This window comes from Erinaceus europaeus, chromosome 7, assembly GCF_950295315.1.
Source record: "Erinaceus europaeus chromosome 7, mEriEur2.1, whole genome shotgun sequence".
NCBI lineage: Eukaryota > Metazoa > Chordata > Mammalia > Eulipotyphla > Erinaceidae > Erinaceus > Erinaceus europaeus.
In genome coordinates, this window is record NC_080168.1 from 1,008,946 (window position 1) to 1,023,396 (window position 14,451).

General features: G+C 48.3%; 2 protein-coding genes across 2 annotated transcripts in view; both read left to right on the forward strand.

The window, feature by feature from the left end:
- ASB1 (ankyrin repeat and SOCS box containing 1) overlaps positions 1–14,451 on the forward strand; it is a 491,590-nt gene that overhangs the window by 367,213 nt on the left and 109,926 nt on the right. The window lies entirely within an intron of this gene.
- On the forward strand, positions 4,646–5,699 carry LOC103121473 (olfactory receptor 9S13-like). Its single transcript, XM_007531997.2, has one exon. The coding sequence runs from the start codon at positions 4,749–4,751 to the stop codon at positions 5,697–5,699; it is 951 nt and encodes a 316-aa protein (XP_007532059.2). The 5' UTR covers positions 4,646–4,748.

The window sequence follows — 14,451 nt, forward strand, 5'->3', positions numbered from 1 at the left end:
ATGAGAGAGACTGTGTCAGTGTCACCTTGACTGGCACTTCCCCGGCTACCAGCTCTGAGGACGACCTTCTCCTGCCCTGCTGGTCATCTGGGTGTCCACACTGTGCAGACACCACATAAAAACGTCACAAGTGGGACTTTGCGATAACTCACCCAGTAGAGCACACGCTTTACCATGTGTGAGGTCCTGGGTTCGAGTCCCAGCACAGAGGAGGGCACCAGGAGAGGCCCCACTGATGGCAGAATATGGCCGTGCTAACCTCTCTCCTTCTCTCTCTCTTGTTCTCTATCTGAAATCAGAAGTATGAAGATCTCACCCGGGAATTGTTCATGCACAAGGGGCCGGTGCTGCTAAAATAAATAAATTAACAAATAAACTAAAGCCAACAGAGTCTGGTGAGGATAGGGAGGAAAGAGGGCTCGGGCACATTAGTTACTAGAAAGGAGATTCCCCATAAAATTGAAAGCAGATCAACGTTTAATCCAGAAATGTCTGTCTTGGACATCTACTCAAAGAACACAAAACATCAGTCTGAAAAGATGTGCGCCCGTCTCGGTTCACTGCTGAGCCTTGTGTAAGTGCCAAGATATGGAAGCGGCCCAGTGCCAAGGGACATAGGGTGAAGCTGGACAACTACTCAGCCCTGAAGAAGAGCAGCTTCCTGCCTTTGGCTACAGCATGGGTGGGCTGGAGGGGATAGTGCTAAGCGAAGTAAGTCAGACACAGGCTGGAGGTGTAGAGCAACCAACGCCCACGTCCAGCGGAGAAGCAATGACACAAGCCGGAACTCCCACCTGCTGCTCCCCAAAAGGGATTTTGGTCCAGACTTCCAGAGGGGGAGAGATGTCAGGGGAAGATGCCCAGAGGGCTCTGAGCCCCGGCTCCATCAGGACCCAGAGAGAGAAGAGGAACAAGGGAAGAACATTTGGAAGTATTAACAGGTGTAGGTGTGACTTAGAAAGGAAGAGAAGGCAGGGCCATGGGGGTATCTGGGACCTTGGGAGAACCACTGCAGCTTCCCCTCCCTCCCTCCCTCCCTCTCTCCCTTCCTTCCTTCCTTCCTCCCTTTTTTTCTTTTCTTTCTTTCTTTCTTTCTTTCCTTCTTCCTTCCTTCCTTTCTTTTTATTTATTTATTAATGAGAAACATAGGAGGAGAGAGAAAGAGCCAGACATCATTCTGGTGCATGTGCTGCTGGGGACTGAACTCAGAACGTCATGCTTGAGAGTCTGATGCTTTATCCACTGCGCCTCCTCCCGGACCACAAACCACTGCAGTTTCCAGTGGAGGGAATGGGGACACGGAATTCTGGTGGTGAAAATGATGTGGATTTAGACCCCTGTGATCTCATGGTTTTATAAATCAATATTAAATAACTAATAAAAATGAATAAGATTATAATAATGAAGCCTCACTAAACAGCAGGTGACCTGGGTTGATGGGTGAGATTTTACTTAAAACTGATATTTCAGTTCAAGTGCAAAAACTGGGACTAGCCTGTGATTCCGCTCCAAGGAGGACCAGAAGCAGGAACTCCCTCCTAACTGAAGAGGGTCAGCGTCTTCTTCTAGATCAGCACTTTCTCTGACTGGTGGAGCTCCACCCACGTGAGGGAGAGAAGCTGCTTTTCTCTTTCTATCGAATGTTACATTCACCCTTTCTGTTCTTTCTCCACTTCTGTCCATGACTGAGATCGTCCCATCTTCATCCTTATCTTTCTGGCTGATCTCACCTCACAGGATTCCTTCAAGCTGCATCCAAGATGAAGTGAAGCAGCTGACTTCATCCTTCTTCATAGCTGAGTAGTATTCCATTGTGTATATAGCCCACAGCTGGCTCAGCCACTCATCTGCTGTTGGACACCTGGGTTGCTTCCAGGTTTTGGCTGTTATACATTGTGCTGCTGTGAACACAGGTACACACAGATGTTTTTGGGTGGGTGTGTTTGATTCCTTAGGATCTATCCCCAGGAGAGGAATTGCAGGGTCACAGGGCAGGTCCACTTCTGGCCTTCTGAGAGTCTGCTGACTGCTCTGCACAGGGGCTGGATATTGACATTCCCACCAGCAGTGAGGAGGGTCCTTTGCCCCCACAGTGAGGCTGTGCTGCCCTCTGTGGGCAGCCCTGCAGAGAGAGACTCTCTGTGCAGGGAGCTGAGTTCAGGAGCCAAGGGGACACATTGCTTTCTGGACCTGCCTCTTTATTGGCTGACTAGCCTGTGAGCCCAGGCTCCTTTAGAATTTGAACCTTTTTTTAAAAAGATTTTATTTATTTATTTTCCCTTTTGTTGCCCTTGTTTTTATTGTTGTTGTAGTTATTATTGTTGTCGTTGTTAGATAGGACAGAGAGAAATGGAGAGATTGGAAGGGAAGACAGAGGGGGAGAGAAAGACAGACACCTGCAGACCTACTTCACCACCTGTGAAGCGACTCCCCTGCAGGTGGGGAGCCGGGGGCTCGAACCGGGATCCTTACGCTGATCCTTGCGCTTTGCTCCACGTGCACTTAACCCGCTGCGCCACCGCCCAACTCCTGCTCCTTTAGAATTTGAAAAGCAGAGATTTGTGGATGCATGTGTTGGTGGTCCGTCAGATGCACAAAGACCAGTAGCTGGGTACCTGGCACAGGACCTGGTGGAGTGGCTGGCCAGGGGCAGACAGATGAGACGGGAGCTTGCAATGTGGGGATCTCCCGCAGGGGACTCTGTTTCCTCAGTCTAGGTGTTGTGACCTCACAGGGTGGGGGTGTGGGGGGCTAGGACAGGGACTCTGACATCACACCTGTCCCCTGTGGCCATGTGGGGAGGGCTGTGGTGTCTACTCTGAGATTCTGTGCTTGTCCCCTTAGAGCCCCCATGGGACTTCTGGCTTTGGCCCCCAGTTTGCATTCAAGGGGGACTGAACAGAAGGTGGCAGTAGGGGACCCAAGAGAACCTGGCGTCCGTGTGCTCTGCAGAGACTGGCAGGGACACAAGCAAACGCCTAATTGGTCATTGGAGGCCTGAGTCCCAGCTGAACCGGGTGAAGCGAAGCCTTCCCAGCAGAGTGACCATGGTGCAGGGACCTTGACAGGCTGCCCTGGTGACAGGGGCCAGCGCAGAGAGCAGGTAAGTGAGCGGCACCTGGGCTTCACAAGGACCAGGGGCAGCTGTCAGACTCTCCCTGTGAGCACCCAGGCCGCCTCCACTGTCCACTGCCCCTCACTGCAAGGGATCCAGAGATAAACAGGGGTGGGGGAGGTGTGTTCTCACCCATAGCAAGCCGGGAGCTGGGTGATCCAGGGGCAGGGACTTGGGCTAGCTGTGGTCCTCAATGGGGTCGCACGGTGAGCTCTTAAAGAGAGAAGCAGGGTCCCTGCCGAGTTAAAGAAAAGCTGGCAGCTGGCAGCCACCTTCCCTCCTCCCAGCACACGGGGCTTCCTCCTGCTGTCTGTCTCCCAGAGGCCTTGTCGTGGCCTGAGGATCTGCTCCTTCTGCCCCAGAGCCTGCCGACCAGCCAGAAAAGGTGCACTCTCTGGACACACAGAAGACACAGGCCCCGTGAGCCGGTGGCTGCAGTGACGTGGGAAGGTGGCCACTGTGTAAAGGGCAGCAACATGGTGCCTGGGGCCCGTCTCCTGGGGACACGAGTCTGGCTGGGTCTGCCGGCAGCATAGACACTGCTTCCTGCATCCCAGCCTCGGGTCCGGCTCTGGCTGGGAATCTGGGGTGTCCGTCTCTCTGCCTGGGAACCTGGGGTGTCCGTCTCTCTGCCTGGGAATCTGGGGTGTCTGTCTCTCTGCCTGGGAACCTGGGGTGTCCGTCTCTCTGCCTGGGAATCTGGGGTGTCTGTCTCTCTGCCTGGGAATCTGGGGTGTCTGTCTCTCTGCCTGGGAATCTGGGTGTCTGTCTCTCTGCCTGGGAACGTAGGGTGTCTGTCTCTCTGCCTGAGACTCCAACATTAGGACTGGGCAGAGCAAGGTGGGTTGGTCTCCAGTGAAGAGGGCTGAAGGGCTGATGTCTTGGGTTCAGAGCCAAGATGGCAGCTCAAGCTCATGTGGCCCAGGGCCGGGCCAGAGAGGGCACTGCACTGGAGCCCAGCTGGGCTGATGTGGTTAGAGGCCTTGTAGCAACATGAGAACCTGAGACTCTGCCAGATTGTTGCTGTTGTGAATAAAGCCACTATGAACATGGGGTGCATGTGTCCCTTCGAATCAGTGTGATTCTGTCTTTTGGGTAAATGCCGAGTGGTGGAGTTGCTGGGCCGTATGGCATGTTCATTTGTTTTGTTTAAGGATTCTCCACACTGTTCTCCAGGGCAGCTGTACCCGTTTGCACCTCACCAGCAGTGCAGTGGAGCTGCTCTCCCTCCACCTCCTCTCCAGCACTGATCTTCTCTTGTTTTATAGATGGAGCCTGTTCTCACAGGTGTGAAGTGGCATCTCAGTGTGGTTTTGATTTACATTCTCTCGTGATGAGTGAACTGGAACGTTTCACCCTCTGTCTGTGGGCCAGGAGTGTCTCTTCTTTATAGAACCATCTATTCATATCTTCTGCCCACTTTTTTATTGGATTGAGTCACCCCAACTCTTCATCAGAGAGGATAATGTCTTTCTAGACCTGAGCTCATCTGAAAGGAGAACTGGGCAGCTGGTGGCCTCTTGAAGACAATAAAGGTTCCCTGTGTTCCATGGGAGGTGGTACCTCAAGACTCTGATCTGTTCCCTTTTCTAGCCCCCAGCTCTTCTCTGACCTGTCACTCGGACCCCAAGTCATGCGGCCCCACAGGAACGGGACCCTCTCAGCGGAGCCTCTGCAGGGCTTTGTGCTGGTGGGCTTCCAGGGAGGTCCGGAGACCCAGGCCCTGCTCTTTGCCACCTTCCTGGCCCTGTACGTGGTGACCGTCCTGGGGAACCTCACCATGATCGTGGTCATCACCCTGGACGCCCACCTGCACTCCCCCATGTACCTCTTCCTCAGGAGCCTTTCCTTCCTGGACCTGTGCTACTCCTCTGTCATTGCCCCCAACGCCCTGGCCAACTTCTTCTCCTCCTCCAAGGCCATCTCCTTCGCAGGCTGTGCCACCCAGTTCTTCTTCTTTTCTCTGTTGGTCACTACTGAAGGCTTCCTGCTGGCGGTGATGGCGTATGACCGCTTCATGGCCATCTGCAGCCCCCTGCGCTACCCTGTCACCATGAGTCCCTCAGCCTGTGCCCGCCTGGTGCTGGGCACCTACTGTGGAGGCTGCCTCAACTCCCTGGTGCAGACCAGCTTCACCTTCACACTCCCCTTCTGTGCCTCCCACCGCATTGACCACTTCTTCTGCGATGTGCCCCCCTTGCTCCAGCTGGCCTGTGCCAACACGGCCCTCAACCAGCTGGTCATGTTTGGCATCTGTGGGCTCATCATCGTGGGCACCACACTCGTGGTCCTCGTCTCCTACGGCTACATCACAGTGACCATCCTCAGGATGCCCTCAACATCTGGCAGGCACAAGGTCTTCTCCACCTGTGGCTCCCACATGACAGCTGTGTCCCTCTTCTATGGGACAGTCTTTGTGATGTACGCCCAGCCAGGGGCAGTGGAATCCATGGAGCAGGGCAAGATCATCTCTGTCTTCTACACCCTGGTCATCCCCATGCTCAACCCCCTCATCTACAGCCTCAGGAACAAGGACGTGAAGGCGGCCCTGCGGAGACTGGGTCAGAGACACACGGCCAGGTGAGGGGGGGTGTGATAGGGATAGTTGTCCTAAGAGCAGGCAAGAGAGTTAAGACTGAAATGCAGTGTTGAATTGATGAATTCATCCCCCTTTCATCCTGCCTGTCTTCTCATTTCCCTCTGCTTGGGCAAACATTCTGGGCTCTAAGATCCCGAGCATCCATGCAGAGGTGTGTTCGCATGTTGTTTCTCACCAGAAAACTAGTCCTGGAGATGGATCAGGACTCTGATCTTAAAGTCCACACTCTGATCTTAAAGTGACAGAATGAGGATAGATAGGTGAAGACATTGAGGTTGGGTGGATCTTGCTGGACACCCACAGCTCTGTGGGGCTGAGGTGCTCTGTGGACTTCTTCTTCATCCCCTGCTGCACCCAGTGCAGATGCGATCCCTACAAGCTCTTCTGGAGTCTGTAGAATGGGAGTACTGAGAGGTGCAGCCTTGAGCCTCCTGTGGTGGCGGTCAGGTGTCTCCAAAGCTGACCAGGAAGTTAGGAAGATGTTCTCCCCACCTCTCCCAGCACCAATATCCTCCACCCTTCACTATCAATGCACCTCCCCCAATGAAGGGTGGCAAACGCCTGCTGTCCTGCTCAGGTGGTACCAGAGCCCATTATGCCCAGAGCCAGCAGAAACAGTGCCTTTTCAAGGAGCCCAGATATCACCACGGGTATCAACTACCCAAAGTGCTACTGATTTTCTCTTACTGTCCACTTTTCTGATGACAATGTCCTGGTGACTTGTGACCATGACACGTGGTACTTCTTCAATATAGACATCTCTGGATACAGAGAGAATGCATGATGGTCAAAGCAGAGACAAGGTAAGAGGCATAAGGATGTGTTTTTCTTGGATGGGTCACAGCCTTGGCTTCAGAAGTGACCTGTTCACTCAGAGCTACGTGCAGTGTTCCCTACAGCATAGACTCCCAGTCCATTGACTCATGGATGCATCTTCCTTTCCAAGAGGGACCTGCGTCTTGGTCACCACCAGGCAGCTGTCCCCTGGACATGAGTTGGTCCATGCCTCGTGGGCATAGTGGGAGGGATGTGCCTGCCCCTGTGACTCCAGACTCATTCTAATGACCACTAAGTTCAAAACCAAGGGGGATTCTAGCACTCAGACACTGGGATGCACCTCACAGCTGCTCCTCATCTGGGAAGATACTCTGTCCTCTGCTGGATTCGCTACCCAGCATTTTCTTTGACCTCGCCAACATTATTTACACCATTCAGAGATTTTTCTTTCCCTGATATGGAAATCGTTTTAATGAGGGATTCATAAGCAGTCTCCTCCATGCAGCACATACCTTCTCCTCTCCCCTGGCTGTGATACTATTCCATCCCACTCTCCTCTAGGGCTCATCTTCCTGCCTCTCCTTTCTTACCTTCTTTTTTTTTTTTAATTGGGGGATTATGGTTTATAGTAAAAATACTTGTTGCTACACGTGCATCTCAACATTGCAAAGCACTCTCACCCCAACTCCAGATGGGTCAAGGGCTTGCATACCAGAAACGATCAAATACTTAGAGGAAAATATTGGCAGAGCTCTTCAATTACATTTTATAGGCATCTTCAATGGCACAAGTCCTTTCTTATCTTTATTCTTCCCCTGGTCCCTCTTACTTCCTTTGGCCCCTTCCTCCTCATTGTCATCGCATCATCTTCATTCTCTGTATCATCATGCTCCTGGTCCTTCCTCTCTTCCACTTTTTTCTTTCTTCCTTCTTCCCTTCGCCCCTAATTTTCTTGTCTTTTATCTCCTCCTCCTCCTATTTTTTCTTTTATTCTAGCTCCCCCTTTGTTTCCCCTTCTCTCCTATCTCTCTCATGATTTGTTGTCATTCCATGACTTCCAGAAATGTGTTTTGGAAGTTCTATCATTTCAGTTCGTTCAAGGTCAGTGTTATCTGGCCAGTGGTCTCCAAAAGAGACTTTCTGCATTCCCATCTAGATACTTAAGTGGAGAGAAAACACCATAAAATCCAATACCATATTATGGTTTTGATTTTTATTCTATACTATTTTTTTTTACATTTCTAATCATGGCAAAATCGTGTTTTCTGTTGCAGCTTACCTTGGGCTTAATAGTGTTAATGTATCTCTGCTGCTGTGCAGATGAGTAGAAATATTTGACTTTGCAAACCCAGAACTGCCTTAAAGTATTTTCCCTTTTCCTATAGAATGCTGCACTACACTCTGCCCTCTGACTCTGTGAACTTGACTATTTGCAGTTCTTCAGATGTTTTTTTTGCTTCAGATAAATTAAAGCATTCATCATTTGTTTTTTGTGTCTAGCTTATTGCATGTTGCATTACTTATTCAGAGTTCATCTGTGCTATAACATCAGATTTACTATTCATTTTTATTTTTGTTAGTGATTTAATAATGATTTACAAAAGTATGAGAGAACAGGGTATAGTTTCACACTGTTCCCACCACCAGAGTTCTGTGTCCCCATTCCCTCCATTGGAAACTTCAGTAGTTCTGCCAAGATCACACACATGGGTTGACTGTTATTTCTATAACTATCTAAATTTATATATATTTGCCCATTTCTTTTTTTTATTTGCTCATTTCTTTATGCAGCCAATGGGTGAATGTGATCTGTGTCGATCATAGAGTGAATGGGTAGAAATGTGTGGCATATGCTTATGACAGAGTAGTACCCACCTTAAAAGGGGAAGAAATCTTGTCTGAGCACCTCACCAATGTGTCATGGAGCCCCACCTCCCCAGAGCCCTGCCCCACTTGGGAAAGATAGAAACAGGCTGGGGGTGTGGATCCACCTGCCAACACCCATGTCCAGCAGAGAAACAATTACAGAAACCAGAACTCCCACCTTCTGCACTCCAAAAAGAGTTTTGGTCCATAACCCAAGAGGGGGAGAAATGTTAGGGGAAGATGACCAGAGGGCTCTGAACTCCAACTTCATCAGGACCTAAAGAGAAGAGAAAAAAAATAAGAGACATTTGGAAGTAATTGCCAGGAACCATTTCTCTGCTTGATAGATGATAAGCTTTGAAACAATGGAAGCCCTCGAGACAAGTTTTCATTTCCCCCCTGGGCAGGCCATTTCCCCTCAGGTAGACCATTTATCAGAAATAAAGTGACACAACACATAGTTGTGGTAACAAACATGGTTTCGGCCATTGTATTTTGCAAGGAACATTCCACTTTGAAGATTGCTCCCCCTCCTCCTCCTCCAGCACTCCCCCCCTTCCCCAAAGCCTTATAATGCCTGTGAACACAATAAAATTTTGCAGCTTGGTCAGAAACCTGTCTTGCTGTCGTTCTTCCGTGTCTCTTGTCCCTGTCATTCCAGGTCTTTAGGTTCCTAGCCCCTGCTCACTGCCCCGCTGGTCGGGGTATCTGGCGCCCAACGTGGGGCTGTATGGACAGCGCTTACAGAGACATTACGGGTGCAAGTGAAATTAACGGAGCCAGAGTTGCTGGTATAAAGGCACACCAGTATGAATGAATTGCTTATGTGTTCTAGAAAAAGTGGGACTGAGGGGACGGAGGGCTGGGGCCCCATAGGGGGTTTTTTTGTGGTGGCCTCCAGAGAAGCTGGAGGTGTGTTGTTTAAAGGTGCTGCTGCAAGAATGGGTCATGAAAGGGATGCACACAGCAAGCAACGAGAAGTGTTGAGAACAATCTGAGAATAATTTATAAGATTAATTGCGTATTGGAGATAAAGGGGCCAGCTAGCCCATTTTTTAGTGACTTCCATGGCTGAATTTGTTTGGAAAGCCGAATGGAACTTATTTTCTGTTTCTATAATGACTTGATTTACTTGTTCTCTGTGCTCAGCCAACGCCAATTGTCGGGAGATATGTATAGTTCCTGTAGGATATTTGGAATATCCATCATTATATAATTTACCTGTAACTCCCTCTTGCCATCGGGTATCCCAAGGATCAGAAATCTGAATAGTAAACTGGGACCCTTGTAATCTGAGAATACTGGGCTCTCCTGTTTTGGTTCTTGGCGAGTGGGCATCATGAAAAATGCAGGACCAATAGCGGCAGCCTCCATAAATGGAAACATCAGTAAGGCATCCACTCCTGTCTTTATTATCAAAGGGAAAGCAGGCATAAGACCGATAGGTACTAGATATAGTTTTGGGAGAAATATTAATAACAACAGTCTCCCGGCAACCTTTAGGAGGACAGCGTGCCATGCCAATGTTTCAGACTGTGGTGTGTGAGTCCTTAGTTTGTGTCTCTCTAACCTGGAATTCCCACTGATAAACAAGAGCTGCATGGGTGGGAATGGCCAATAATAGGGGCATGTAGAGAAGACAAGGAAGCATCACACGGCTGGACTTCTTTGGAGCCATCTTCAGATTTTTGAGTTGTTTTCCTGAAAAACAAGAGAAGAAAAAAGGCCTCAGGAACTTACGTTCTTGGGCACGTAATGCATTAGTAACTCTTGGGGCTTTAGGGAAGTGTATCAACACTGTTTTTAGGAAGAGCAGGGCAACCTCCCCTTGAGGGTGAGATTCCATTGACTTGTCTAACAAGTCTTTCAGGAAGCCACCTAGGAGCTCCTTCATTTTGATCATATATGCAGGCTGAGCCACATCCCCATATGAGGACAGGGTCGGGACCCTTCCATTGTGAGGTCAGGGAGTAATAATAGATGTAGGTGTGGACTGGAAGAGAAGAATACTCCATGCACATAGGTGTATGGCTCACAGAGCCTGCTCCCAGCAGCTTTGGACACACACCTCACACTGCGGTTACTGTGTTCCATGGTAATTCTGGCTTAATTTTGAGAAGAATCTCCCTATTAGCACCAACTGTGGCTAAACTATTTCCCCTCCTCCAAGAAGTGAATATTCCCTTTTATATCCCCAGCATAAAGATTCTTGAAAGAATCCACATGCTCTTAATACTGTCAATGTGTCACTTCATCCCCTCCTTGCTTCTTGGGTTTGTGCTGAGCGATCTGGTAATAGTCTGATAGTCCTGCCCCTGTCCGTCAGTTTCTTCCTCCCATTGCAGCATGTAATATTCCCTTCTTGTTCTTACTTTTGGAAGATGTGACTGTTATGTGTCTGTAGCTATCTATTTGGGATTCAGTAAGTTTGGTTTCTGCTCTGCTTCCTCTATACCTCTATCTTGGCCATTGCCCAGATGTAGAATTTCATTCTATACTTTCTCTAAGCACACTCTCTGCTTTTTTCTCCTCCTCTTCATCCTCAGGCACCCCAAGAACTTTCACATTTTTTCTACTGGTGGAGTCTGCTATTTAACAGAGAATTGCTACATTTTCACAAGCTTTTCTTTTTCAGCTGTTTTGCATCCCTATGCCTCATCTTCACTGGAATGAGAAGGAAAAGCATGGGGTTGCGTAGTCAAGCAAGGGATGAACACGGGATGAATCCATATGTAGGTGGAGCCTGCTAGACAGAGTCAGAAGAGAGAAACAGAAACAGGCTGAGGGGTGGATCCAGCTGCCAATGCCCTTGTCCAGTGGAGAAACAATTACAAAAGCCAGACCTTCCACCTTCTGCTCCCCATAAAGAATTTTAGTTCAGGGGTCGGGCAGCACATTAAGCACACATGGCGCAAAGCACAAGGACTGATGTAAGGATCCCGGTTCAAGCACCTGGCTCCCCACCTGCAGGGGGATCTCTTCACAGGCAGTGAAGCAGGTCTGCAGGTGTTTGTTTTTCTCTCCTCTCCTTTACTGATTTCTCTCTGTCCCATCCAACAACAGCAACATCAATGGGAACAATAACAATAACAACAACAATGGCAACACCATGGGAAAAAACAGCCTCCAGAAACAGTGGATTCATAGTGTAGGCACCAAGCCCCAACAATTAATAATTTTGTTTCATACTCTCAGAGGGGGAGAAATGATAGGAGCAGATAACCAAATCAAGGGGACTCTGAGGAGGTGGTGGGATAGGAGGGTTGGGAGATAAGGGTTTTGGAGTCCTTGATGGGGGGCACACGAGTTTGTAGCAGACAGGTGTAATGAAAGGCTAAGAAAGCAAACACACGTGTCAGCAAATGCACTGTGGTTCATGGTCCACAAGCCACTCACTCTGGGTCCCTCCCCTGGCGATACGGCGGCCATCAGTATGAGTGAGCGCAGGAAGTTCACTGGGGCTTTAACTTGTACAGCACCTTGTCATGAGCTTGTTGATTCTGGATTTTATAGGTCATTTTTGTAGGCTTACCCACTGAAATCTTTTTGCAGGTGTTCTTTGAGTCAGTGGTGTTTAACAACTGTGCGAATTCCTTCTGCACCCTGGGTCTCGGCCGCTTGTGAGACAGAGCCTCATGTGGTGCTTCTTCCCTCTCTTATTTTTTGTTACCAGGGTTACCACTGGAGCTCAATGCCTGCATGATGAACCCAGTGATCCAGGTGCCACTTTTCCATGGATCCCCTTTTATTTTCTCTGACAGAGAGAAACTGAGAGGGTAGGGTGAGCTAGAGAGGGAGCAAGAGAGACACCTGCAGCCCTGCTTCACCACTCAGGAAGCTTCGCCCTGCAGGTGGGAACTCTGTTGGGGTGTGCTACTGCCTGGTCCCCTTCACTCTTATTTAAGCACTCAGAGGGACAGGCTTTAAAGTTTACTGTAGTCTAGCTTGTCTCTTTTTATTTTCCCCCCTCTGTGCTTTTAGGGGTCCCACCAAAAAAGTCATTGCTAAGACTAAGTTCTGATATCTAAACTAGACACCCTAGCTTCTATCCGCCCTGACACCTATTCTCTTCCGCTCTTTTATGACTTTATGGTTCCTGTTAATTAAGCGTTTTGTCTTGCTTCATATCTTGCATGTACTTTCATGCTCACTGCAGGGGTGTTTTTTTTTTTTTTTTTCATATTTTTAAGGTTGGAATCAATCTACGTTCCTACCAACACATGAGTAGGTGAAGAGTATGTTGTGTAGGAGGCTGGGCTGTGGCACACCTGGTTAAGCACACACATTACCATGTGCAAGAACATGGGTTCAAGCCCCTGCTCCCCACCTGCAGTGGGAGGGAAGCTTCATGAGCGGTGAAGCAAGTACCACAGCTGTTTCTCTGTCTCTCTCCCTATATCCCCCTTCTCTCTCAACATTCTCTCTGTGCCATGTGGAAAACTGGGAAATGTTATGCATGTACAAACTATTGTATTTACTGTCGAATGTAAAGCATTCATTCCCCAATAAAGAAATTAAAATATATATATCTCTCTGTCCCATCAAATAAGGAAAAGCAGAAAGGGCTGTCAGGAGTGGTGGATTTGTAGTGCAGGCACCAAGCTCCCTTGACAACCCTGGTGGCAAAGACAACCAGAAGAAGAGTATGTCGTCTGAATACACAGTGTACCACCGGCACTCAGCTACAGGGCAATGAGATTTTGCCATCTGCAAAACTCGGAGCTCCCAGAGACAGCATGATGAGTGAAGTTAGTCAGACGATGTGATTTACTGCTGCAGCAGGCGAGGAAACAAGAAAGTGAGTCATCAAGACAAGCCCTTAATGAAAAGAACAAATGATGGTTCCCCCAGGGATAGAAGGACGACAAATGCACAAACTCTAAGAAAAGGAATTGGCATGGCTCGCCTAGAGTTTAACTGTGCTGTTCTGAGAGAAGAGTTTTATTTCTAAAGGGTCATTCTGTAGCAAGAATATGCAGTGCAACGGGGTAATGTGGAAATTGTAAGCTTTTACAGAACTTATAAACATTTCAAATGTGTAAAGCCAAAGTCAGTTAAACTGACCAGTGCATACCTATATGAAAATGTGTAACATACCGCACCTGAAAGATGGCAACTTGGCAGAGGTGAGAACTGCTAACAAGAATTTTGAGGGGAAGTAGAAATATGGTCCTGAGCCGACTAGTCCTATAAAACAACATCTTCTCGGCAAATATTTTTTGAAAATCAAGCTGACAAAATTTTTAGTCATAAGGCCTGTCAAGTGTCAGCCTGAGTCCTGTCTTTGTGCTGGCTGACCCTTTGGCTGTTAGGCAGTGTCTCTCTCCGTCTCTGCCTGTTTTCTTCCCCTGGAAGCCTTTTTTATCTGAAAACAGAGTGGCTGCCCCTGCCCTTTTTCCTGTGCTAGGCTTAAAACATCTCGCCCCAACTTTTTTTTTTTAATTTCTTTATTGGGGAATTAATGTTTTACATTCAAGAGTAAATACAATAGTCTGTACATGCATAACATTTTCCAGTTTTCCATATAACAATACAACCCCCACTAGGTCCTCTGTCATCCTTCTTGAACCTGTACTCTCCCCACCCACCCACCCCAGAGCCTTTGACTTGGGAGCGATACTTTTTATATGACACTTGTCTGTCTTTTCTTTGAACATGTGTTGTCTGAAGACAGATGGACCTTGATTTTTATCCATCTCGCTACTCCTTGACCCGTGAAGTTAGGCCTTTCACATGTAGGGTGATTATTGAAACATGTGGTTTGCTTACGTCTCTTCTGGTCTTTGTCCTGAGGCTGCTTTAAATTGTTGATTTCCCATTTGCTTCTCTCTGTCATTTTGCATGGACAGGTCTCTGTGATTGATGGTCGCCTCCCTGATTCTGCTTGTACTTTTTGTAGGTTTCTGCTTTTTATGGTGTAATGTGGTTACTATACATGTAATAACTAACATAATGTATCTAAAAACTAAGTTCTTTAAAGTTGGTTTCCCTAAGTCCTTTTTTTTTTTTTTTTTTAACCAGAGCACTGCTCAGCTCTGGCTTATGGTGGTGCAAGTGATTGAACCTGGAACCTTGGAGCCTCAGGCATGAGAGT